The sequence below is a fragment of the Python bivittatus genome, unplaced genomic scaffold (assembly GCF_059951505.1).
Source record: "Python bivittatus isolate LINGU-HERP-01145 unplaced genomic scaffold, Pbiv_v1 ctg000080_np1212, whole genome shotgun sequence".
NCBI lineage: Eukaryota > Metazoa > Chordata > Lepidosauria > Squamata > Pythonidae > Python > Python bivittatus.
Genome location: NW_028277035.1, coordinates 89,688,488 through 89,715,527, shown reverse-complemented (window position 1 = coordinate 89,715,527; position 27,040 = coordinate 89,688,488). Strand labels below are relative to the sequence as shown.

The 27,040-nt window shown below is 41.3% G+C and overlaps 1 protein-coding gene across 7 annotated transcripts; it reads right to left on the bottom strand.

The window, feature by feature from the left end:
* Positions 1-1,245: 1,245 nt before the first annotated feature.
* On the bottom strand, positions 1,246-24,814 carry CCHCR1 (coiled-coil alpha-helical rod protein 1). 7 transcript variants are annotated; one of them, XM_015888844.3, is made up of 18 exons: positions 24,708-24,814; positions 22,405-22,491; positions 18,440-18,644; positions 17,432-17,936; positions 17,104-17,246; positions 16,893-17,013; positions 16,350-16,460; positions 14,384-14,533; positions 14,003-14,113; positions 11,077-11,183; positions 9,535-9,647; positions 7,684-7,759; positions 6,875-7,005; positions 6,318-6,527; positions 5,138-5,239; positions 1,727-1,878; positions 1,544-1,649; positions 1,246-1,427 (listed from the first exon to the last, which is right to left on the bottom strand). In XM_015888844.3, the coding sequence occupies exons 2-18, from the start codon at positions 22,472-22,474 to the stop codon at positions 1,327-1,329; spliced, it is 2,514 nt and encodes an 837-aa protein (XP_015744330.1). In that variant the 5' UTR covers positions 22,475-22,491; positions 24,708-24,814; the 3' UTR covers positions 1,246-1,326. The 7 variants fall into 7 exon arrangements, with proteins under 7 accessions (XP_015744330.1, XP_087990771.1, XP_087990770.1 ...); XM_088134645.1 differs by having other exon boundaries at positions 24,714-24,787; XM_088134644.1 differs by having other exon boundaries at positions 24,718-24,773.
* Positions 24,815-27,040: the final 2,226 nt, after the last annotated feature.

Genomic DNA, 27,040 nt, shown 5'->3' with positions numbered 1-27,040 from the left:
TCATGTAGCCACAATGCTAGCTTGTCAAATCTTCATCAAGAGCATTTAATGAATTTGTTTCAGAGACGCATCTTCCCTGCCCTTCTCAGCAGACTTTGCTTTTCCCTGCTAAACTGAACTGGAGCAGAGAACTAGTTCTACACATTAACAGAAAGATGCAGTGGCTACACAACACTTCTAAAAGCAAGCAGCTCTTAACTCCAACTCTTAGCAACTTTCTGGATACAACTTCAGTTACCCCTTATACATGGAAGTTCCCTTTATGGGTAAAGCTGATCTAGTTTACGGCTGAATATCAGTTTAACCATTTGTTTGGAAGGAGAGTATTGGATTCAGTGGTACATCTGAACCTGAGGTTAGCTACCCACAGTCCTGCTCTAATGCTGATCTTAAGTATAAGTCCAGTTGGCTTGCTCACACTAAGCAGAGAGGAAGAGACAGGAGAGAAACATGTTGGTCCAAGCAAAGAGAATTAATCCTCCAAACCAGTATTTCTCAACCATGGCAGCTTGAAGATGTGTGGATTTCAACTCCCAGAATTCCCCAGCCAGCATAGGAATTCTGGAAGTTGAAGTCTACACATCTTTAAGTTGTCGAGGTTGAGAAACACTGCTCCAAACACTGGCATCAGTTGTGAATCAAGGGCACAGGAACCACCTTGGAACTGATCTTCAATGGCCTGTCAATAGCTTGGTTTCAAAAAGGTGATGGACATTATTAAGCAAATGAAGCATTACATTATTAAAAGCATCAATCAAGGCTTATCAATACATACAATTAAACTGATAAACCTGATAGGGTCATTCCTTTTCTTGATTCTAAAAACAAGGGATCTAGTGTGGTGGTTTGCTTCAGAAGCACAAAGTCTCCCTTAGAAGTGGAACCCCGAAAGCTGGATGTTTTCTTAAAGAAATCAAATGGCACTCTGTACTATCTGTATTTTCTAGAGGGTGACAGGTTCTCCTTGGTCTTACTGGTAAGTTCCCTTAATAGCATAACATTTTATTTTCCTGCTTTATCTGTCCTGCAAACAAAGTGTCAATTGTATGCTACATACTAAATACAATGTTAAGAAGTATATAGTAAGGAATTAGAGCCTGGCTATGTCGTGCAATATCAATTGGTATGATTTTCAGAGGCCCTGAATTATTTCCCCCCACCCAAAAATGTGAGAGATCCATGATAGTCTCTATGAGAAAATCAGAACTTGATAAAAGAAAAAGAGCATTTCAAATATATGCTTATTTACATCATTTTTTTTTATTACAAATATCTATCTCGTCTCTCATCCGTGCTTCTCCAAGACTTTACCTTCCCATTGTGTCTTTAAGTGTCAGTAACGGTGTTTGTATTTTTATTAGCCTCTTCCTCCTCCAAGATAGCAGCACCCAGAGTCTGCAGGTCATCTAACACAGCAAACAAGGATTCTGTGGAAAGAGACACCTTTAAGGACATGATGTGATAGGGGCAGAAAGGACACTTACGTTAACTGGAGATAGCACAGGAAGAGAAACAATAGAGTTCTGGGAGAAGGAATCTATACCTTTAGATGGAGGACTAGTTCCTGTCTTTCCAGCTGACTTAGCTGGGACGGCTGCCAGGCGATTCTGCCGATACTGGGCTAATAGCCCTTCTTGCCTCAAGGTGGCCTGTACAAGGAAGGAAGCAATCTTAGTGAAAACAGCCACCCATGGGGCAACAACTCCCCCTTATTGCTCGAACATACCATCAACAAGTTTTTGTCCCTCTCAAGCTCTTGCAGACGACCTTCAAGCCGTGCCATTTCCTGTTGTGCTGCAGACTCCTGAAGTTTTGCCAGTTCCTCACTCCTTGCTTTGTCTCTTGCTGCCTGCCGCTCAGCTTGCCGTAGGGCAACCACTACGGATATAAGCACATTCACAGAGGGATTCATATTGCTGAGTGAGGAATGCAAGGCTCTTACCGTCATGTGCCTGACTGCCGTAGGGTCAGTCAGCTGATGCATACCATCTACCGTGAATGGCAGCAGCCCTTTGGAACTTCAGGTAAAGGTCATTCCAGGCTAAGTGTAAGAGTTCTGTGTAGAATGTGTTTTCCCCATCAAATCAACCCATTCAGTCTCCAGATGGCTGTTCCTCAAAAGCTCACCGCAGAGACGGAAGATCTAACCTTGTTCACAGCTGTGGTGCAGCCCTAATATGGACACCAGAGCCGGCCAAACCTCATTTCTAAATCACTTTGGATTATAACTGTTTTTCAGTGTAAGAGAGATCTTCCTTTGCAACAAATAAGTAATTCTCCTGGTGTTTTTCATTATTTCTGAGACTATTTAAGCATAAATACTTCTCTGCACTAATTGCATCTGCAGATAATCACCCAGAGACCCTCTTTAAGGTGACCCGTTTCCTTCTGGGGAAGGAGAATGCAGAAGTCTACCTGCAGGGGCGCACTGAGGCATTTGCTGATTTTCTGGAAGACAAGGTCACTAAGATTCGTTCCCAGTTAGACATCGGCATGGCATTGGTCCAGTGGAGGTGCCTAGGCCAGGCTCTTGCCTGGTTATCTGGGAATGGTTTGATCCTGTTGCTCTTGAGGAAGTGGACAGGATCCTAGGGAGCATGAGTGCAACCACCTGTGTTTTAAACCCGTGCCTCTCCTGGTTGGTGGAAGCCTCCCAGGATGTGACACGTGGGTGGGTTCTGGCAGTGATTAATGCTTCTCTGGGGGAGGGGGTGGTACTCACACTCACCCACACCCTAGTCACCTCCTGTCTTGACTGCTGTAATGTGCTCTACATGGGGCTGCCCTTGAAAAGTATCCAGAAGCGTCAGTTGATTCAGAATGCGGCGGCCTGCATAGTTTTGTGCAAGCCTAGATTTGCACACGTCACCTCTCTTGCAGGAGCTGCATTGGCTGCTGATTTGCTTCCGGGTCCAATTCAAGGTGCTGCTTGTCACCTTTAAAGCCCTACATGGCTTGGGGCCAGGTTATCTGAAGGACCGCCTTTTCCTAGTTTCATTGGCCTGACCCACCAGATTGGGGAGGCAGGGTATGTTACAGGTCCCCACTATTAAGGAGGTCCATCTAGCGGGACCGAGAAGGGCCTTCTCCATGGTGGCTCCCTCCCTGTGGAACATCATCCCTGCAGAGATGAGACCGGCCCCCACCTTGATGCTCTTCTGCAAGGCCCTGAAGACATGGTTTTGCCAGCGGGCCTGGGGATCCCAGGTTGATATGGAGCTCATCAAATGGCTAGTGTAAATATACTGTTGTCGCCAGGGGGTGGAGTGGGATTTGTATTTGGGATTTTTATTCCTGTAAGCTGCCCAGAGTCACCATGAGTGAGTTGGGCGGCCATATAAATTGCTTAAATAAATAAAAAATAAAAATACATTTAAAGGAAGAATTACAGCTTTAATGTAATTTGAATAAGTCGCAAAAAGCTGGATGATAATGAGAATATTAAAAAGACTACAGTGAAAGGAGAAGATTTATCAGCTAAAAGTTTAATTCTTCATCTCCATCTGTAATAACCAAACGTGATTTTTCCTTGGGATTTTTTTTGTTTTCCTTTGCCATCCTGATCAATTGGCTGAATTTTTAAAAACAAGAATTGTAATTTGAACCCTATGTGTATCTCCTGTTGGCATATGCCTGCAATTAGTTTGAAAGACACCAGAGGGCGTGAACTGTCTGCTTACTTTCACTTATATATACTATATCCTTTAGCCCGCTTTGTAAAAAGAAAAAAAAGTGGCTACAAGAAAGGTGGCAAAGGAAATGAGAAGAGGTTCTACAGAACAAACGTTGAAGAGAAAACGGTCCCTTTAAGTTCACTTAAGCCAATGTTTGATGAACTAGGGGCCAAATTGGCTCAGTCCCTTGAAGTTAAATTTATGGCTTTGGAAAAAAAATGGAAGATTAGATAAGATGGATGGAGATATGAAACAAATGTATGGTGAAATGAAGCAGGTTACTGAAAGAATGGAATTGTTGGAGAATAAAGCAGAAACCAGAGATCGTGAGTTGGAGAAAGGATTAGATAATATGGCTTTGTTGAAATTAAGAGAGAATACTGTGAGAGTTAGAGCTATTCCGGAAAGTCCGGGTGAAAATATTAGAAGACGGGTTGTTCAAGCACTGGCAGAATTCTTAAACTGGGAGGGGGAAAAACTGAAGATGAAACTGATAAGGTGTACCAGGTAAATTCACGCTCAGCAGCAATTAGACATATTCCAAGGGATGCGCTAGTACATTTTGCAAAGAAAAGGACCAAAGATCAAATTTTGCAATGGCATTTTAATACAAGATTGAAGATTGGTAATGTGGATATAATTATATTAAAATTTATTCCCACCAAATTTTTGCATAAGAGAAAGGATTACTTTTTGACAGAGATATTGAAACAGAAGGTTTTGTTTCACTGGGGTAAACTGGAGGGAGTGATTTTTACTTTCAAACAGATTTTGACTGAATTCCATTCATAAAGCCAAAGAATTTCTGGAAAAATTCAAAGGAGATTTAGAGGAGATTCAAATGGAGGATGATGAGAAGACAATTTCAAAAGCTAAACAGAGCCAGGAGGAAGATGAAAAAATAGACTGAGTTGGATGCCACAGGTATAGACTTTTCTAAATTACTGGCTTAATTATGAATTATAAATGGCTAGAGTGGAATATACTCTAGCCATTTATAATCCATATGCTTCACATAAGAGAAGAAAAGTGTTTCATCATTTAAAAAAACTTAAACAAGGTATAATTTAACCTTTTTTGGACTTTTTGCAGGAAACAGAAAAAAATGTTGTATGGATTTGATTATTAGAAATAATATGGGTTAATAGAAATAATGAAAGTTATATTGTAAACTTAGAGCAAGAGTTTGATGTATACTGCTACATATCTGTTGGGAGGAGGGTCGGAAGTCAATTCTTTTTCTTTCTTTGCTTCTTTTCTTGTTTTCTGCACTTTTGATCTTGACTATTCTTTCTAATTTTTCTTTCCTCTTGTTACTTTCTTTCTTTTATATTAGTTCTTGATAGTTTTTACTGTTTCTGTTTTAAAATTTAATAAAGTTATTTAAAAAAGAAAAAGGCTTCTGTCACAGATAACAAAACTTCTTTGGTCTTTTTCCTTTGCCACCAGTATGTTACTCTTACCTGCTTTGGCGTGCTCTCTCCGTGCTGTATTGAGTGCTTTTTCCATTTCTGAGAGATCGTTCCGCAGTTGCGTCTCAACTTCTGTTACCTTTTCCTGCAGGGCTGTGAAGAAAGGGCACTGACTTTAACTAAAATGTCTCCCACTCCTGCTTTTTTTCCTAACCTTTATTTTTTTTTTAACCTTTATTTTTTCTTAATACACCCTGTTGGATTCTGTATGATTTCTGCTGTTGGTAAATGCTCCCTCCCATTTCTTATTTGACCACTGCCACTGCCAGCTCTCCATGCGTAAATGCAACTACCAAACCAAACTGGAGTCCTTTTGTTATGCATAGTAGCTCACCAGAGATTCATTAATTATACCCTCCCCTGCCCCCCACTCACAGGCATTAAGCCTCTGGTGGCCATTAGCTACTTCAGTTTCAGTCGAATCACAGGTTCAGCAGGCCTCAATTTTACAATGTTTATATTTTAACTAGTGAGATTTTTGGCATTTGGTACACCCCCTAAGGACTCCAGCGATGACTGGCCCATCAAGTATTGCTGGGGCATCCATCACCTGAATATATCAATAGCCATTTTGTCTTTACATTGCTGGTGATACTATTTGACAATCTTATTGCATCTAAGAGGTTGGAATGTATACTGTAAATGAAAGAGCTGGAAAAGACTTCAGAAGTCCTCTAATCTGATCACATTCTGTCAGCCGGAAAAATGTACCTAGCTGCCTCAGAAGGAATAGTAGGGAAAAATAAACCAGCTGTCCATTAAAGGGGGCTTCAAATAGATAGGAACCTTTTTTTTAAGTTCCTATCTCAGGTGGTAACTGCCATAAGCCAAGTTCTCCTGGTTCTGCAACCCAGCCTTAGTCATTAAGCTAAAAAATACCATTTTTGTTAATATTCAGGAAAGAAGGAGCTGATTCAGTATTCTAGGAAACTTTTGCTTCAGGAGTAAGACTCTGACGCATCACAGAAAACTCAGTTTATAGATAATGTACCTGAGATACAAGATAAATCTTAATATAGAGCTGTAGCTCTCTCTATATGTGCTTGTGTGCTGTAATTGCATTCCTGCAACTATACTTTATTTCACAATAGGAAAAAAAAGACCCTTCAGGTGCAAGAGCTTGCGTATCTCCAGGAATAAATTCTTCCTGCCTCTGAAGGACTTCACATACCTCTCTCATACTCTCCTCTCAATTGTGCCACTTCCTGTCTCAAACTATCTGCAGCGCCTGCACTCCTGTGGAGCTCATTGCTGGTTGTCTCCAGTTGCTTTTCTGTGGCCTCCAACTGTTGCCTCAGTTCCTGCTCTACCACCGTCTTTGCCTCTAGCGTCTCCTGCAGGCTCTGCAATGTCTCCCTCATTTTGCTCAGATCAGACTCCGCTGTAGGGCAGAAGAAGAGTGAACAGGAAGAGTCAAAAAGAGTACAGGACACAGCAAACCAATATTGCTACATTCACTCCCCAGAGCTCGGAAAAAGCTGCGCAATTCAGCTCTAAGCACTGGGGAAGCATCAACGAGTGAACAAGGCCTTGTTGCCATATTACTTCAAACTGCAGCTGTCGACACAGATTAATTCTCTTCCACATAAAAGATTTCCTGTATAACTGGGTGAAGAAGAGGCTAAAATGGCATTTTTTCTGACTTGCCCATTTTCTGGAATTTTGATCTGTGTGGAATATCCTGCCAGCCTGTACCTACTGTCTGAAATGCAATAGTACAGAAATCACCTCTCTCTCTTGCTTCAGCCACCTTCTTTTCTATGAGTTGAGTCCCGTATTTAAGCTCCACAGAGAGTCGGTCTCGTTCTTCATGCAGCATATGTAACTCAGCTTGCAGGTCTTCGTAAGATGGCTGAATCCTGGAAAGAAATGGTGAGCAGAAGCCATGTTTGTTGTATCATACTTGGGGCTTTCTCTTTTTGCCTTGTCCAGTAAAAAACACATTGTAACTTAATCGCACTGATGCTTAGAAGTTCTGGCTTCTAACTCTACCTTATAATGCTCCAATATTTTTTCCTGAGAGCTGGAGGCATTCATTCCAGCCTTTTCTCTCTCTGATATAATTCACAATATGTAGACCACGAATGGGAAACCTTTTTTGGGCTTAGAGATTCCACCATCTTTGTGTCCTACCTGGGGTCTAGTAAAGGGATCTGGATGATTTGAAGTCATCACCAAAAGTCAACAGGTGGGGACTTTTTGATGCATTTTTGCATGGGAGAGGGGAGCTCTGGGGAGTTACAGAAGTTACAAAAATTTCACCCTAGTCCAGGGCTGCATGAACTCTCTGCAGAAAAGTGTGCATTTGGTTGGAACTCAAACACCATTTGAGCCATTAATGCACCAACTAGCTATGGGAAGTAGTTTATCAGCCTCAATACCCATATGTAAAACCTGAGCCAGAATAATCTGTAATATTCAAACGTGTGGAGGAAAGTAATTGGCACTATGCCTTTAAATAAAGAAACATACTGAATTATCAAGGGCTCAACCAACCTGCATTTTACTTATTCTGAGATTTGGAATTTTGAACTTACTCTTGATCTGTTCCTGCAACACAGAGTTTTTCTTCTTGCTGAAGTTTTGCCAGTGCTACTTTCCGGCATAAAAGCCCTAGAATGCAAAATAGATAAAATAGAAACTAACTGAACTGTAAATCTTGCACTTTAACAAGGCATTAACATGGCAAGATCCTATCCAAGCTAGATGGGGAACTAAATGTTTATTCACAAATTTCTGCAGAAATAAACTGCTCAAGCTGGCATGAACGTAAGTACATAATTGCAGTGTAGGAAGAAGCATATTGTATGAAATATCTCTGGTTATCTGAAAGAGTACAGAAATACCAGACTGCAGGAAGTCATCTAATGCACAACTCAATGAATAGAATGTCAACATTTTTACATTTAATTAAAACAAAATCATCTCCAACCTCTCCAATACACAAAAGTCTGAAAGCGTTAGGATGAAAAGAAACAACAAATAGTGATCATTTCAATGGCAATAAGCCTACTTCCCCCTGCCCCCAACACACAAAGGAAATACCCCAAATAAAGAGCTCCAAAAATAAGTACAATATGTTTATCCCAGTAACTGAGTTGTGTTTTGGCAGTGATCACTGACTGCAATAACAGGATGAGAAGTGGTAGGCAAGCAGTTGTAATGGTTTTAAACAAGGGAAAGGTTTCTGGAATACCACAAGTTCATCATCTGTTTAATATCAGTTTCATATCATGGCTTCCACAAACTATAGCTTAGTAAAGATGGCAAGACTTATAGTTGAATTTATTTATTTTATTTCACACCTCTGCTAAGGTGTGATACAAAAGCTACAATAACTATTCTGGAGAGCATTAATTTATGCACTGCACCACTTTTAAGTCTTATTTTTGTCCCTGTTTGTTTCTTGTCTCTGTTGGGGTTTTATGATATCATTTAATTTATATCATACCATGAATGTTTTAATTGTTTTTACAAGTATTGTATATTCTGTAAGTTACCGACTATAGTTACACTGCAGCAGGGTACAAATGTATTTATACATACATACATATGTATATATGTATGTATGTGTGTGTGTGTGCGTGCAGGTCAGACTTGATTTCTGGTGATTACAAGGACAAATCCATGCAGTTTTCTAAGCAACATTTTTGGAAGAGGTTTGCCCTCACCTTCTTCCTAGGTGCTGAGAGGAAATGGCTGACCCAAAATCACCAGATGGCTTCCCTGCTCCTAGTCCAGGACCTTAAGGACTTTACCAAATCAGATGTCCAAATAAATAATCAGTCTAATAAAATTAACCCAGAATTTAAAAGCAAACAAATACTAGCCCTCAGCACCAAAAACTATTCATGTATACAGGAATCCAAATTAAAACTTCTGCTTGAACATGTCCAAGCGAGTGGGAGCCTACCACCTCCCTTGATAAGTGGAGCCACTGTTTAATTGCAGATGCTTAAGAAGTTTTTTCTAATACTCAGATGGAAACAACTTTAAACTTTATCTCCTGTTCTGCCCTCTGTAGTGATAGAGAATAGTTCTGAACTTCTCTGTGAAACTTGTTCCAGTACTCATTACTATTGTAACAGAAACAAAGTATAAAGGGAAAATAAATTTCCTTTATTTATTTCCTTTAGTATTAATAAGGAATAAGCCAAGAGTATTGCTTAGAATGTCCATCTGCGTGCCACAACTTTCAGCAAACAATATCTGCAGATAATATCCACCATCAGAAGAGCAGGAAGCTTGCTTTAAAACAGTAAGTCAAAACAAAAGTTTTGTAAAGCTACTGTTGAATTATATTTTCTTATATGGAGGTAATATAATAATTGGGGAAAAACATGCCAGACAAGCTTAGTTAAGATAATCTAGATTGTTCAATAGCTTACCTTGGATGGTATCAACTCTCTTGGTTGCAAAACTGACTCTATTTCCCAGGCCCAGAAGCCGTGATAAAGCTGCCTTCCATGTCTCTTCCTGACCCATCCATTGCTGTTTTAGCCTAAGAAGCAATTGGTTTGTGTTTCAGTTTGCATCAAGAGTAAGCATCAAAACTTTTCAAAATGTTTAGATTCTCTAACTTGGAAAGTAAAGGGCTCAGAAATATACACCAAGGCTCTAAATTAGTACTATCTATATTTAAAATCAATTAATTTTCTCAAAATATAGTGTCTAATTAACTGGGATTGTCTTTTAAAAACAGTCTGACTACTGATTACCTAACCAGTTGTCCCTGTTCAGCAGATACCAGAAGTGAATGTATGGTAATGAATCCTTTTGACCCCTTCGTTTTACTCTAATCTTGCAATATTTCCCTAGAAACACTCAGTGAGTGAAATAATTCAGTGTGCAGCAGACATCGCACCAACACTGACAATCATCCAGATAGGGAATTTGGGCCCTTCAGCATTTTGGGTTTTTGCAGCCTCCTAAAGCTGAATTTGCATCTCCAGCTTAACTGGCACTAAACAGAACATAGATATTGGATCAATTCTGCCAGTGCCTCAAAAAGGATACTGCAGAGCTGGAAAAGATGCAAAAAGGCAAGCAAAAAAAGTTGCTAGGGAGTGCTCCAATGAAGAACAACTAGTGTTGACATTTTTTTTAGTGTGGAGTAAAGGCAGGAATGGGATACATGACTGAAGTGCATAAAATCATGCAAGATATGGAAAATGTGGGTAGGAAGATTTCCCTCTCACAATATTAGATTTTTATATAATCCACTGAAACTAAATGCAGGGACAATCAGAATCACCTGGATCAGAAGCATTTCTTTCCCCAAAAATAGTTAAACTGTGGAACGTACTGCCGTGATGGACAGTAATGTAGATCATTTTAAAAAGAGACTGGACAAATTCATGAAAGATTACGCTGATAGTTCTTTACCATCTCCAGAATCATAACCATACTTTAAATACCAGTTGCTATGATGTACCAAAAGAAAAGGGCTAGACCCTCCTGTCCATGCTTGTAAATTTCCCAGATACACTTGGTTGGCCAATATTGACACAGAAAACTGAACTAGATGAGCCAGTTGCACAATCCCAAGAGCCCTCTTGGGAGGGGAGAGGACCAAACACAAATGGAGTAACAATCACAGTGGATCCTGTACTGTTGGTTGTTGTGCCAACAGAGTGCCTCGCAAATGAAAGAGGTGCCGCTGAAGGTCGCTAATCTAACTGTTGTTATTATTTAGATTTATATTTTGCCTTTCCTCTAGGATCTCAAGGGACTTCTGTGGGGGGTCTCCTTTTCGTTATTTGCCTCAGTAACAATCCTGTGAGGAAGGAGCTGAGAGAGAGTGCAACGCATCCTGCAGCATAAAGTAGGGGCAAAGGGAGTAAGGGAGCTAGCAAAGAATTACAAACTGAACTGATATTTGGTGCAAAGCCAAGGATCCATTTTTTGCCTTCTGCTCCCCATTACTGTACCTGCTGACAAAGTCTGCCAGTTCCCGAAGGGCTTTTTCACCAGCCTCTGCCCTCTGCTGAAGACCATGCATTTGTTCGTTTGAGCGCAACCTCTCTGTTTGCAGAGTCTGTCAGAAAAGGAAGATTCCAGACCAATGTGGCCTGCTGAATAGGATAGGTCTGAACATTCTTTCTTGTGATCTCTTCAGAACATATCGTATAAGGGAGAAGCTCTTAATGCTTTTATAAAGCCATATTTTAGAATTAAATAACCCCCTTTCTCATTCTAGGTTCCAATTTTACCTGAGTTTCTGAGGGTGCACGTGGGAACAGCAGCTAGATCAACTCTATTATCCTTTTCTGATTTACCTCCTACCTTCTGTTGGCTACCAAGAATTCCCAACACCTTTGCCTAGGCAGATACCAATGCAGAGTACACAGAGGTACCTCCTGGCACAGCAGTTTTTTATTCATGGGCAGGTTGCCATCTGTTTTGGTTGGGATGTTTTTCTCCTGTGCAAAACAGCAACTTGTTTTACCTTTTACTTTTGTTGTAGAGATGACAGCAGTTCAGGCAAGCATACAAAATATTGTTTTAATGCATTCTAATGATGATTTAGGAACTCAGACAATGAACTTGCTCACCCTCTGTATATTACAATTTTGTATTTTAACTCATTACATCTACTGCCAAGATACAGGCCGAAGAATACGGTGGTACCTCGGGTTACGAACGCCTCTGCTAACGAACTTTTCAGGTTACGACCAGCTCCGGCCGCAAAACTTTACCTTGGTTTGCGAACTCCGCCTCGGGGTACGAGCAGGATACGCGGCCATTTTCCCTCCCATGACACAGTCCGCGGCCATTTTTCCGCCCCTGACACGTGGTCCGTGACCACTTTTCCACCCGACACGTGGTCTGCAGCCATTTTCCGCCCCTGACACGTGGTCCGTGGCCATTTTCCACCCCTGACATGTGGTCCGCGGCCATTTTCCGCCCCTGACACGTGGTCCGCGGCCATTTTCTGCCCCTGACACGTGGTCGTAGGGAGGGAGACTCTCCCTTCAAGCAATAGCCGCCTCCCTGTCCTCCACGCCAGAACGGATTAACGGTAATTACACTGAACCTTATGGGGAAATTACCTTCAGGTTGCGACCAATTCGGGTTGTGGCCAGAGTCACGGAACGAATTAAGTTCATAAACCGAGGTTCCACTGTATATGACAACTAATCTTGGATTTATTATCAAAGACAGAAGTCTATGCTCATTAGCCAAAAAACTTTATAGAGTACTAAGAGCTGCTGGGGTATGCAATTCAGGACTTTTACAAGCCAAAACCTTGAAACTCTCTTATAAAGACAGCTATCTAAATGGATAAAGCTGAGCTGATTTTATCCACAATTCTGAAACATATTGCCAGAAACTAACATAATCCCAGGTTCATCTGCTACGGGAACCTAGAATTCTTTCAGCAAAAAATCTTTATTAGTTATTCCTTTTTAATTAACTGTAGCTACTACAGCACCTAAAGACTCTCCTTGTGATTGCCCAGATTGGAACTGCCTCACAACTTCTGAAGGCCTAGGGCTGGAGAATTCTGGAAGTTGAAGCCCACACAACTTCAAGTTGCCAAGGTTGAGAAACACTGGCCTAGGGGAAAAGAAAGCACTAATTCACTGAACAGGACACACAGCTACTCGCTCCTGTTCTCCTGATACATACACACACACACACACACACACAAAAGTGGGAAAGGACCCATGCTTAATCAATGATATATTTACTGATCAACTGCAACCAAGTTGAGGGACTAACAAGTTCTCTTGTTGCCTTTGCAAATTCTCTTTCCTTTGCAAATTCATCAGGGTCTGCAAAGGAGACAAAAACAGCTCAGAATCTAAATATGCCAATCTCTTTCTCTAAGGGTTTAGACACAGAAAAAAAAATCTTTTTTCAAGAGGACATTGACTGACTCTACCCAAGCCTCACACTGCTCTTTCTATTACTGAGAGGACATGTGAACAAAAATCTCCACAGGAAAAATGCTGGACTTAGTGATCTCCCCAGATCCTTCAAACCTTGTCTCTGAGAAGGCTGACTAAACAATCTCTGGAGAGAAGGAAAAGTCCTGCCCTCAGTTAACCATTTTAATGAGTTGATCACTGCCATCTGAGACCTGCTGAATTCTGCAACTGAGTTCTCTGCACCAAGGATTTGTTATGGCTTTTCCTATGGCAGAAATGTCCACATCATCAAAGAAGCCAGAAGACTCTGAGGCCTACCAGTAATTCCTTCTTTTCTTTGCCGAGTGTTTTACCTCATCTCTTCAAAAGAAGGAGAAGGGGACTGATCCCACAAAAGAAAAAAAAAAAAAGGAAGCTAACTCAGTTTCGTGCCAATGGCACTAGACATCGCTCTCAATCCAGCTTTCATAGCAAGCAGCGATGAAACAAATGCCCTCCCTGATGGCACTTCCATCCAGGGAAGAGGCAACGGTCAGGAAGAAATGGGATGTTCCTGAGGAAAAATGTTGCCCCTAGTTTGCCTTGTGTGCATACAGATTCCCCTCCCAGCCCACCGTTGCTGAACTGACTGTGACTTTGGTGAACATCAGAGAACATTAGAGGTGAAATTCTGAGGGAAGAGAATGGCCACCGCTCAGAAGAAAGCAGAAAGCCCCAGGGTCAGAAGCTGCATGTTCATTCACTTCATCAAAATTAAAGCCACCTCCCCTTTCCTAATTACCTTCCCTTCTCTACTGTGGTTATTCTTACAGTCTTTTCCTTCACTGAGGAAATCTCTCCTGAAACACAGCGAATCCTCCTCCTTTTATTTTCTTCCATCAACTACCAACTACTATCAGTCACTCCAGGGACTATCATTTCCAAATAATACAGTTGTCACAAATCTTTCTATTTTAAGAGGAGCTGCATGAGAATGGATTACCTTGTTTTTCACTCTTTCCATGTGAGCTTCAGCAGTTTTGTCCTCAAGGCTGTGGAGCAACAGCACTGCTTTCTGTTCTTTAAACTCTACTTCTTCTTCTAGTTCTTTCACCTAGGGACAGAGAATTATTTGCTTATTTCTTGGGTTTCAAGGCCACCCAACTCCAAAAAGACTGTGGGCAGCTTATACTTTAAAAAAAAATACATAAGGCCAGATATAATGCTACTAGTCAGGATTATAATGCAGATGATGCAAGAGCTGAGGCTGAAATCTAGTAAGTCATGGTTAAAGGCAAAATCTGAACTACATATTTCCTGATTCACATTCAATCTCTTAGCCACTACACCAGCTCAAGCTCCCACCCCCTATTCATGGATATACCCTCTTCTCCAACTGTTTAGTGCCATCCCTGTGGCTCAGCTCCTGAGATTTCAGCTGCACCAGAAGAGAAAATACTTTCTCCCGCCATCTCGTCAGCAGGCACTGAACTTTTTGAGATGACTCAGACTGGAGAGGGTCCTGGAGATGCACCTGAGAAGATAAAAGCACAAAATCAGACATCCAATGTACTCATCATCTTGGAATGACCACAGATACCAGGAAGGACAAACACACCATTGGTGGCATATGGAAAAAGCCAAAGTCTTGTTCTCACAAATGGTAGATCAATACATTCAGGATGCACAAGAAGGCTTACACACGCACACAACTCAAACATTATCCAGATATGAAAGCTCCTGGAAACCAGAGACAAGTATGCAAATAGATACCTCCCTTAGAGTCTGCCAGGCTCCCACCACCCCATCTGACTTTTTATATTTAAAAAATTGTGTAATTAAAAATGAGAAGCAAAATGTCTGTCTCCAGCACTGTTGCCAAGACTGCTGTTGTCTCTGTATGTTTTCTTAGATGGTAAACATGACAGGCATCTATCGTCCAGTGTTTTGTTTCACGCTGTTTATAAACGCTGGGGGGAAAATACATGCACCGCAATAGAGAAGGCCTGGGTCTCGATAGATGACTATGTTTAATTGAAGGGACCCAGAGCATGCCAAGCCTATTGCCTCTTACCAGCCAGGCAGACACCTGGAAGATAAGTGGTCCCTCAGATAACCAGGCCCTATGCCATGTACTATTTTATACATCATAGCCAACATCTTGAATTGCACCTGGAAGCAAACCGGCAACCGGTGCAGCTCACAGAGCAGAGGTGTCACATGGGTATATTGGCATGCCCATCATTGTCTATGCTACTGCATACTGGAGCATTTGAAGCTTGTGAGCAGTCTTCAAGGACAGCCCTATGCACAGCATGTTGCAACAGTCAAGCCATGAGGTGACTAGGGCATGAGTGACTGTCTGAAGGGCCTCCAATCCAGGAAAGGGTGCAACTGACACACCAGAGGGAGTTGTGCAAAAGCTTTCTCAACCAGAGTTACTACTTGCTCATTGAACAGGAGCTCTGAGTGCAGGGGACCCCTAGATTGTGCACCACTCTTGGAATAGGGATGTGCTTATAATAAGGGCCTTCTGAGAAGAAAGTTGGATAGTGCTTTGGAGACAACAGGAGATCATCATGACCACTGAACCAAAGGGTTGGGCAAAATGTAATCCAAAGATACTATCTCCTTTAGTTGACAATGAAGTTTCCTCCAGAATTAGTAACTCCACTTCTGCACGCTCATTTATTATTTATAAAACTTCCAGCTTTTTTAAAATCAAAAGCAATCTTAAAGTTGGGTACAGTTCATTAAAAATTAAAAAGAAATGTAAACCAATTTAAAATAGTTAAACAACAGAACCTTAATAAATGTAACTGTAAAACAGGATAATAACACCTGATCAGATCAGATCAGACCAGACCAGTGCTAATTTAACTAAAAGCCTGATGAACAATTATGTCTCAACTTGTCCAAAAGCTTAGAAGGTTAGGATTCAGCCATACCTGAACAGGGGAAGTTCCACAACTGTAAAATTCCACCACCTGCAGTTGAAGTGGATTCCTGCATAGAGCAGGTGTTTGGCTAGAAAAACTACAAACTCCCTTCTAACCCTTACATTCCATGATTCTATTGGGAATTTGTACTGAGAATGTTCTCTTGCAGGTCACCACAACGTGGATCCCTGGCACATGGGGTACCTGCAAAAGGCCATCTTCCCTAAATCTTAGCTGACAGACAGGTATGTGTAAGAGAAGGCACTCAGTTATATACGGTATCCAGATCGTAAGTTCTGTAGGGTTTTATATCCTGTTACAAGTACTACTGCAATCCTATCTGGATCATTATATTCCAAACCCCATTTAGATAAGAAAGCAGAACCTTCCAAAGTGCTCAAATGAAATCACCTTTTTGCCAAGCTCTGTCTCCTGTACAGCCAAGATATCACCTAATGAAGCCACACGAACTTGCAGAAGTTCAGCTGTAATTTTCAGAGCCTCCTTCTCATCCTCAAGTTGCTGAAACAAAAGAAAAATGGTGTATTCAGTTTTGAAAGACAAAAAGTGTTGTGTGCTCATCAATTCAGACAAAAAAAGAACATGACCTGCTCATTCAGTGTGTACACTCTTCTCCTCCCAGTTCTCTAGAACCAGAGGTCACACAATAAAATTGAATCCTGGTCCTGGCAGAATCAGGAGGAATTATTTTTTTACATAACGTGTAATTCAACTTCAGAATTCACTACCATGAGATGTGGTGCTGGCTACCAGCTTGGTTGGCTTCAAAAAAGGGTTGGACCAATTCATGGAAGTCAAGAAGAGCCATGGCTATTAGCTTTAATGGCAGTGTGATTACCTAGTGGGCTTCCCTATGGAATTGGTTGTGAGAACAGATTGCTTGACTAGATGGGCCAGGGGATTGATCCAGCACAGCCCTGCTTATGTTCTCACCTGTATTTGATTAATTAGCTGCTCCTGTTCAAAACCAGGTTTACTTGACTTCTGCTCCCCCACATAGGTCTTTAACTGCAGCACCAAAGCATTCTGGGAAGCCAGTTCTGCCTCAGTCACACTGGAAGAAAGAAACCAGAGACTATCTTGGATAAAATCCCAGTACCAGTTAAGGGAGAGGTGTGAAGAGGGGATGAAGAAATGGATCAACCTGAGCTGATTCTGGAGTGTATCTTTTTTCTCCCTTAACTGGCTGGCTTCCTTACGCTGAGCTTCCAAATCCTGCTGGAATGCGCGTATCTGATGCTTCAGGGAACTAACTTCAGCTTCATAGACTTCAGACAGCTTATTCAACTGTGGGAAGAAAAAAAGAGGCTGGAAACTTGGTACAAAGGCTCATTTCTATTATTCTACTTGAAACTCACTGCTCTCCTAGACATCTCCAGTGCCTTCTCTTCCAGAGAGCTCTGCAAGTTATTTTATTCTATATCTTTTCTAAAGAACATTATCTCTCAACATGCTTTTCATTCAGCAGTTACCTTTGTTTGGCACTCTTTAAGCACTGCCTGTTGGCATTCCTGAACCCTCGCCTCCTGCCTCTTCTGCTCCACTTCTGCCTCTTCAATCATCTGCTGTAGCTCCCCCTGCACCAGGGCAATTTCATGGTTGCTCCTTTCCTTGGTTGACTCCAGTTCCTCCCTCAGGAAATCTGCTTTCAACTGACTTTGCTTCCTAAGCTCTTCTAATTCGTTCCTTAGGGCCTCTTTCTCTTGTTGACTACTTTTCCTGACTTCTTCCAGTTCTGTCTTCAGGGCAGCAACTTCAGTGAGGTTCTGGCTTTTGAATAATGTTAGTTCTCCTTGGAGACTGGACAAGGCACTTTCCCGAGCAGCTACTGTTGCCTCCTGTTGGGCAGAGGAAACTCGGAGGGCATTAAGTTCTGACTCCAACCGCTGGATCTCATGGAGCTGATGGGAGATGATTTCAGCCTGTTGAGACATTGCCAGGGTCACATTTGAGGGCTCAGCCAATCCATCCAAGGACCTTGGATAGAAGAGAGGAAAATGTCAGGAAGTTCTCCTGTCTCAAGGTAGAATACTCGAGGTAGACTTCCCCATCCTGATTGCAACCTTCCAGATGTGTGAGCTGCAGTTCACAGAATTTTCCAGCCAGTATGTCTATTTCTGAGAATTCAGGTATTTGATGTCCATACAATCTGAAGAGCATCTAGGTTAGGAAGGACAATTCTAGGAACTGCTCACTCAGTAATATGAACAATGGAATACACGGTATTTCCCTTCTAAAAGCCATGAGTCAAAGAGACCATAAGTGGGTTGAACTGCTAGATACCAGATAAAACCAAGGTAGAGGGTCCAAAGATAAATAACAGAACAAGAGAAAAACGAGCCTAAAAGGTGCTACTCTCAGTTGTACAGCTAAGAAATAGTTCAAACCAATAATCTTCTAATAGTTTCCTCTCCTAGCTCACTGATTGCACACAGAATTAAAAGGTTCAGGGAAAATGAGTAAAATCCAGAATTGTTCACCTGGTTTTTTCTCTTGTATCTTCTGTCTTATCTACTCTTGTGGTCCATCTTTGGAGTTCATCTTTCAACCGCAAATTCTCTCGCCTGAGTTCAGTAGCCTCCCAGTTAGGATAAGCTGTGGCCCCCCAAGGCACAGTAGTAGACACTGTTGGAGGTGGTGCTGACTGGCTCTGGAAATGTGAAGGTGGAATCAATTCACTAAATCCTATGGAAAAAAACAACCACAGAAAAACATCTAGACATTTAAAATATAGTCTGCAATTTAAGAGCAGGCTAATATGAAAAATTAGAAAGTTTCTGCTTAGGCAAAACCTCAAAAGGGAAGTAGCATTACTGTAGATCATTATAACTGGTATCTACTCTGCCAAAAATTTCTGCAAAGGTTAAACCAGATCTGAGCCAAATATAGCGAGCAACTCTAAAACCAGTCTGATGCCTCACACAAGAAGACTACAATCTTTATGTTTGTAAAGATTTTTATAGTTCTTTCACTTGTAAGCCAACTAGAGTCATTTATATAGTGAGATGGGCGGCGTAGAAATGTGATCAATAAATAAAAATAAATAAAGAATTGAAAATTAATGAAAACACAGAATGGGGAACCCTAGTTTTATACAGGCAAGATAAATGACAATTTTTAAGCCAAGCCTACATCATACAGAGAGGAAGAATACAGCGGTATGCAAAATGTGTTAAAGTCAAAATGGGTATAAGACTTCCCATTTCAAGCTCAAATATTTTATTTCAAGTTCAAAATATCTCTTCAAATGCTGTTTCACTATTTGCCAAACTCAGAAAAGTTCTTCACAAGCACTTTTGGAATGACTGGAACATTTCTAGTGAGGTGGAATAATAAATTTGAACTGGAAGCAACTGTTTCGGGCTCAAAGTGTAGTGGAGAAAATAAACCTAGCAAAGAAAATGGAGGTCACACCCTTCTCCTCCCTGTATTTTAGATATGACCAGGGTCAAAAACCAGTTCCCCTCTTTGCCTAATCCCATCAGACTCAAATTGACCCTCCCTGCCCCGGACAAAGCTCCCCTGCAATCCCATCTAAACCAAATTAAAGCCTCCTCACCAGATGTAACCATCTGTGGGAATGACCTTGGGAGACAGGGGAAGAGATGCTGCCTAGGGAACACTCAGATAAGAGAAGACATAGCCTGCAGTTGCATAACAGAAAGAGAAACTCAGAAAGGAACTTCCTTAACTTCTCAGGCTGTAAAGAGAAGGCAGGAGATTTGTACTATCAGACTTGCACGATTCTGTTAATGTAGCCTTACAATAAAGTAGAATTAGCTCATCTGGTCATGTTTCTTGTCTGGTCTACCTGGGAAGGCTGACACCATACAGCCTAAGGATAGCCCTTATTAGGAAACTGCAACCTAGAGAAATCTTAACCTTCCATCCTCTATCAGTTGATGACCTTCCTTTAACAATTTCATTCCATTTCCCAGCTCTGCTGTCCTCCTGAAAGGACCATTTTGCCTAACAATAGAACTAATCCCAGGTACACAGACAAGGACCTGCTAGCTTCCCCAAAACTAGCCAGCAACTCAGATCCCTAGGATTTCCTGTCTTGTAGCCCTCAACTTCTGTAAACATCTTTGCTTTTCCATTGTTCAGGGTCCCTCTTTCTTGTAAAACAGGGGCCTATCAACATGGCTCTTCTCTTGGGTGTTGTGTTCCTTCTTCACAAAGCAGGGTGTTTCAGCCTCAAAACATTTAAAATTGAGGCATTCTGCACACCTCTAGAAAATTATTATATGATTTTAGCTGTATTATGCTGCATATTTATCTGTGCATGTATGGGTAGGAAGACAGTTTTTGCTATTTCCTCTCACTGTTTCTGTTTGTAACCTGGTCCTTTACATTCAACAGCTCTGTGAGGAAGGCCAGCAAGATCATCTCTTGGGAGTACAGGGCCCCTAGCAGTTATCATAACCAGAAAGCATGAATAAATTGTCCCTGTATTATTTCTCCTTCTTTTGCCCTCCCATTCCCCCTACTTGTGTCATTTATTGTTAGATTATCAACATGTGAGCAGGGACTGCACAAAAGGCAGGGAGCTTCAGACACCACTCCTATGCAGATAGGATGGGACCTGAAAACAACTCTATACTGCAAACAAGCTAGGTGAGCTTTGCTGCAGCTGGACACTGAACTTTTGGGGACATCCCAAGAGAGGTCAGAAACCAAACACATTAAGAAATACTTGGAGGACAGCTTGCCACTGTTTACAGGAAGTAGCTAGGCCCTGCTTCATACTTTATACCTAAATTATCTCCCAGTCATCTCTTATACCAACAAATCATCTTAGAAAAGGGTCTACATATTAAATGCCTCTAAGGACATTAAATGTCCCTATACTGATTCACACTTTAATATTCGTTCTAATTTTCACTTGTGTTTTGAGAATTGTCCCATGCACCATGCCTGCACTGCTTTAAACCCACCATGTCCAGAGTTGCTGGGAGTTTGGTAGCATATAAAGTTAATAAATCATTAAATTATTATTTTTATGATTATACCATCAGACCGCCTAGACATAACAGCAACCACCATAGCAAACATTCTTAGAGAGCCCCCTGGTTGAAATCAGCAGATCAACCTGGTCCCACTGAACATGCATAAGATAAAACCAGGTTTACTATGCTGTTATTTTCAGACTTTCCTTATCCTGACCTAGACTTTTAGAACTAGCCTTTCTCCACCCTGCAAAAGGCATGTTTATAAACTGCTAATGTGGCACACTAAACTAGCTTATTCATATACTCATGGATCCCATGAATAGTAAACATTTTTAATTTTTATCTCATGAAATCAAACATTGTCTAATAAGCCTCATTTGAGAGCCTTCAAGCTGAAGAGTAGAGTACAAATTACCAGGAAGGGAAAAAGTGATGAGAGGAAGAGAAAGGCATCTACAGCGTACAGTAATATTTTTTTAACAACAGGGGATTTGCAGAAATCAACATGCAAAACATGCAGCTAAATATTATGTCTTTATTTTCAGCTTCTTTCTCAAACCATGTTTATTAAGAGATTGATCTACTAATAACATCATCATGGCTTGAGAAAGTAGCTGAAAAATGACAGCTTTTCCTTATACAAATGAGGACTGTGCATATTGTCTGGTTTAAATTTAAGGACTAACTCTTATCCTGGATAGTTTATTTATTTGCTAGCATACCTTTTAGGGGGAAAAAAGCAGAGAACCTCATTTGAGTGGAAAATGTGAGAGGATTGGTAACAGCCACGGTGCACAAACCAAAGCAGAAAAAGGGCTCTATCATCACTTTCACAAACTAAAAAAATATGGGGAAAAAAATGGAGAGAAAAGGCAAGTTGGGGGAGTGAGCAGTTGAACAACAGACAAAACAAAGCAAACAGTGGTGAGTAGACATTTACATTTTATCATAAGGCTGGTCTTTCCTTGCTCTTATTCTCTAAGGCTGGTAGTAAGACTAGAAGTGATCTACCCATGTTTAAATACATCTATCTATCTATCTATCTATCTATCTATCTATCTATCTATCTATCTATCTATCTATCTGCCTTCAAGTCATGGTTTGCCATTGCCTCCTTCCTAGGGTTGAGAGAGTGACTGGCCTAAGGACACCCAGCTGGTTTTGTGCCTAAAGCAGGACTAGAACTCACGGTCTCCTGCTTTCTAGCCTAGTGCCTTCACCACAACACCAAACTGGCTCTGTAAAGGCTTTATAGGCAACATTTTAAACTGCAACCAGAAGTGGATCAGCCTCACCATTTAACAACTGGCAAGTTATGCTCTTTGTGGCTAGTCCCAGGAAATACTCCAGCAGATTTACTTTGTTCTTAGCGGATTTCAGAGACACTTCCACAGAATACACACAATGATTAAGTAGGCCAGCTTAGAAGTTGCAACTGTAGCAACAACACTGTGGCTCAGCTATCTCAAATAAGGAATTTGCTGATTCTTTACCAGTTGGCCTTGGAGTCCGGAATACACCAGGGGGGTCCAGGTGCTTGTCTGAATCTTTCCTTCTGTCCATGGTCTCAATTCAGAGTTCTTTAAAATATACAAATATTTTGTCCATCACTGAATAACAATAATAATTTCATTTCTATGCCACCCCTTCCTAAAAGTCTTATAGCAATTTAAAAGTTTGAACACATGAAAGCAAAATTACTATCAAGTGAACATAGCATTCACATTAAAACTAATTAAATCTATTAGAATTATTAAAAAGCATTAAAAAGATGAATCTTGAAGGCTCTCTTGAAGGACTTTAAAGAAGCTAGACCCCGATAAAGGAATCATGTTCCATAATCCTAGAGGCAATGACTGAGAAGACTACCACAAGTCACAATCTGATGAGTTGATGGCCCTCAAGGGTATCTTTCCAGGTAATTCCATTACCTGAGAAGGATGACATAGAGCAGTGTTTCTTAAAATGTGGTCCTAGGACCCCTGGGGGTCCCCCAAGACCTTCAGGGGTCCACAAAATCAAAATGATTTGCCAGCCTATGTTGAAAAATAATACAATATTAAAATCTCATCAAATAATTGTGAGAAATGGTAGCAGCAGGGAATGCATCATTTTAATTTTTAATATGGTAAATATCAATAAATATAACCCATACAAACAAAAGCTGTTTTGGGGTCCTCCATAATTTTAAAAGTAGGAAAGGGTCTTGAGAGAACAAGACCCTAAGAAACACTGTTATAGAAAAAAGGACACTCTCCTGATATTGTAATGAGCAATGGAGATCATATAAAAAAAGTGTTCTCTTGGGTAACATTAGCCTAAATTATTTGGGGATTTAAGGTGACAGCCATTGCTTTATACAGTATTTTACCAAGAAATCTACATGAACTATTTAAGAACAGACAAATCAACTTTTTTCCCCCTAAATAGCCCTATAAATAAATCTGCCACCTTACTGAAATTTCTAAATGACATGTAGATGTGTGGTATGCATATTTACTTCAATATGTAGCAAAGTTTGCAGTATTCCATTTTGTAGGAAAGCTTATGATGCATCATTGTTTTAAGATTTTTTTTTTTTCCAAGAAAAGGCTGGAGCTACCAAATCAGTTGCAGCTAAGAAAAAGCACTGACCATAAACTCAACCTGAAACACCAAGACCACATTTTTTTTCTGGGGAAACAGGAGCATGCTTCCATCTTCCAGATCATGACCCCTTATGATTCCTTCATTTTGTTTGGATTCATTCTCTCTCTATTCCAGTTTATTATTTCTCACTGAGCCTATTATTCCCTGCAGACAGGCTTTGTGGGAGGTAATTTCATTACCTAAGAGCGGTGTTTCTCAACCTTGGCCACTTGAAGATGTGTGGACTTCAACTCCCAGAATTCCTTAGCCAGGGCTGGCTGGGGAATTCTGGGAATTGAAGTCCACACATCTTCAAGTGGCCAAGGTTGAGAAACACTGCCTAAGAGGGATCACATGGAGAAACAGATTCAAATGTCTGGCCAGGGAATTCTGGGAGTTGAAGTTCACACAGCTTAGACTTGCCCTGTTTGAAAAACACTGGCTTAGACCAAGCCTCCCCAGTCCGATGACTTCAGATGCTTTAGGCCGTACAACCAACATGGGGCTCCACGTGACTGGGAGCTGCAGTCTCCACATTTAGCCACATGATTCTTAGTTTCAATTCCAACATAGGAAATTCCAGGGCATTTTCCCCCCATTTATTAGATTTTTAAACCTCCTCAATCTTATGACTCTCAGTGGTTTAAAACATAATCTGATGAAACATCATTCATGCCACTGCAGGAATGCAGGAAACTTATATATTTCTAATCTAGTTTCCTGGTTGGCAAATCCAACATAAACCATACTCTAAAGCCAAGGATTCCCTGACAGTATTTGCGATTCAGACATCCCCAATGCCCCACATTAAATAGTAATCTGCTTCTCCTGGCTACGTTGCTGTACATTTCATAGCTACCTGAGCACGAGGGAATTCAGGTGACAGCCTCCTTTCAGTTTTTGTCACCCAGCTTTTAATGGGAGATAAACCCAACCAGAAACGAAAGATGGCAGGTCAAAAAAACGCCCGCCCGTCAGAGCAGCTCCTCTTGCCAACTCTCACAAATTTTAGCGCACCCAAGATCCGCGAGTTTTCTGATTGGCTGACTGCTAGAACGCCTGAGGATCCCCAGATCCTCCTGTTTTTTCATTGGTTGGTTCCTCGCTCCAATTTGCCACCGCCCAGAAGGGAACGCCTACTCTCGGGTCCCCCCCGCCCCTTTCAAACCTTCACCAACGGTCACGAAGGTCCCGTCAACGGACGAGGATCCAAGCTGCTCATGCGCGTAGTGCCGCGAACGGATTGAAAGCGAGCAAAAGCAGCCTCGGCTCCCAAGAAAGGAGGTACTAGCCGCGCCCATCCGCGAGCGCTAAGCCAATGAAAACGGAGAAGAAGCGAAGACGGCGCAAGATAGGCGGGGCGAGACTCTTGAAGTGAAAGTTAATCGATTCCGTCCAATCAGAGAACCTTATATTTAAATAACGGTTTCCAGGGGGGCATGTTCCAAAACAGCCAATGAAGAGAAAAGAGCGTGAGGCTTCTTCCCCTAAACGTCGTAAAGACGGCGCGTGAAGGCGGGAAATGTCCGCCTTTCTAGACTTGTTGGTCGGGGGCGCAAGGATTCCGAAGTCTTATCCGCTTGCAATCTCAGTGGAACCGCAGACTCCGCTTGTTTTCTTTAGGGAAGGAGCTCAGCTGCTGGTGGAAGCGTTTTTGCAAAAGGAATGCGTCTTGCCACCTCTTTGACTCACCTTACCGTCGGGTTGCAATTCTGCCTTCTGTCGCCGTGAGGTGCAATAGCGTCAGATCCACTATGGGCATACTGGTTGCGTTGCAACACGTTGCAATAAAAGTACAGGTTCAGCAAAATAGTATTACAGTTCCGTTGCTGAGAATCGGAGTACTTCGTCCCTTACAACGTTTAACATCGTTTATTCAGTGCTTTTGCTCGATATCATTTGATGAAAGTAATTTGAAGTTTGATAAAATGGGATTCGTTATAATTGTCAGTAAGAACGTCCTTGGCACTTGGAGAGAAGATCAACAAACTCAGTATAGTCCAGAACGCCTAGTTTCTCACTTAGGGCACAGCCAGGAAGTCCTTTTAAAATGCTTTCCTCCAATCCTTCAGCTAGAAGAAAAGTATTTTAATGTGCTTTCCTCCAGTCCTTCAGCTAGAAGTATTATATATATATATATATATATAATTTTTTATAAACCATGTTGCACCCTAGTCTCCTTCCCTAAGAGTGTTGGTGTTGCTATTGATTTAGAGCAGGACAAGCTGGGAGAGAATGCCGTTACCTAAGAGGGCTGACAGGGAGAAACAAATTTGAGTGTCTGGCTAGGGAATTCTGGGAGTTGAAATCCACACATCTTAAAAGTTGCCAAGTTTGAAAAACACTGAGTTAAATCAATGGGTGGATGCCCTCTTTTCTTTCCCCTCCCAGCAGGTATCACCTGCTGGTGGGAAAAATGACTAATTACTCTCCTTTGCGGTTGGTGGGCTTCATGAATGTAGGTGGGAGCTTGGGATGAGGCACCTGTTGAGGTACCTGACAAAGTTTTTCCAAATGTGGAACTACAGTGTATTACTCTCTTGAAAGAGTGTTAAAGTTGTATCTAAAGATAACTGGGTTGATCAGTCAGGAAGGTGAGGCAGAGGGATGTGGGTTCATGAAGCAGGAGAGAGCTTGTCACTCAAAATCTGGCAATTTTCAAAACAACATTTTCAGCAAGTCGTCTTGGCATCTTCAAAGCTAACACATTTATTGTGGTGCAAGTTTCAACAAATACATGAAGACTGATTTTCAGTGTTCACAGGGTTGCAAAGAAAAAAGTAAACGCAGGAGTTCAGTAACATTTCAGTTACAAAAAGTGCAGACTATAATATTTTTATTAGAATTTTACTTCCAGATAGGGAAGTCCAGAAGTGTTGGACCTGCATTTCCAGAAATGCTCAGTCAGGAAGGAGAAGGTTGGGAAAAGTGAATTAGAACATGGATGGCTCTTTGGGTTATGAATGCAAAGACACTGTGCACTCATTCTACCTTTCCCACCTAAGAAGGATTCTTCTGTTGTAATAAAAATGGTGGAAGTGGCCAGAAAACATATGGGCCATTCCACATTGAAGGCAGCAGCATCTATCTCCTTGACAAAGAGGCAGGGCAATTCCATAATAAAAACCCTCATCTAGAAGCACCCTGCTAGCAAAATGTTCATTCTGAAGTACAATATAACTTAATTAACATTCATGCTATCTGGGAGTTGTATTCCAACATGGCTGGAAAGCACAACGTTGGGGAAAGTCATGCTGGCAGAATATATATAAAATTGGTAGGTACACTTCAGTGTTTAGTTCCATGTTTGTACCATATAAGGAACTGGTAAATAGCATGAATAAACAGTCATGTTAATTAAAAACATGGAGGCGGCCATGGAAACATTAATAATCTTGCAACATGCTCTTTCCTACCCTGCTTTTCAGAGTCTTCACTGCTTTGTTTATTTCCACAACAGAAGCCTGGATTTTCTTATCCTCAAGGAATGCTTCCCCATCC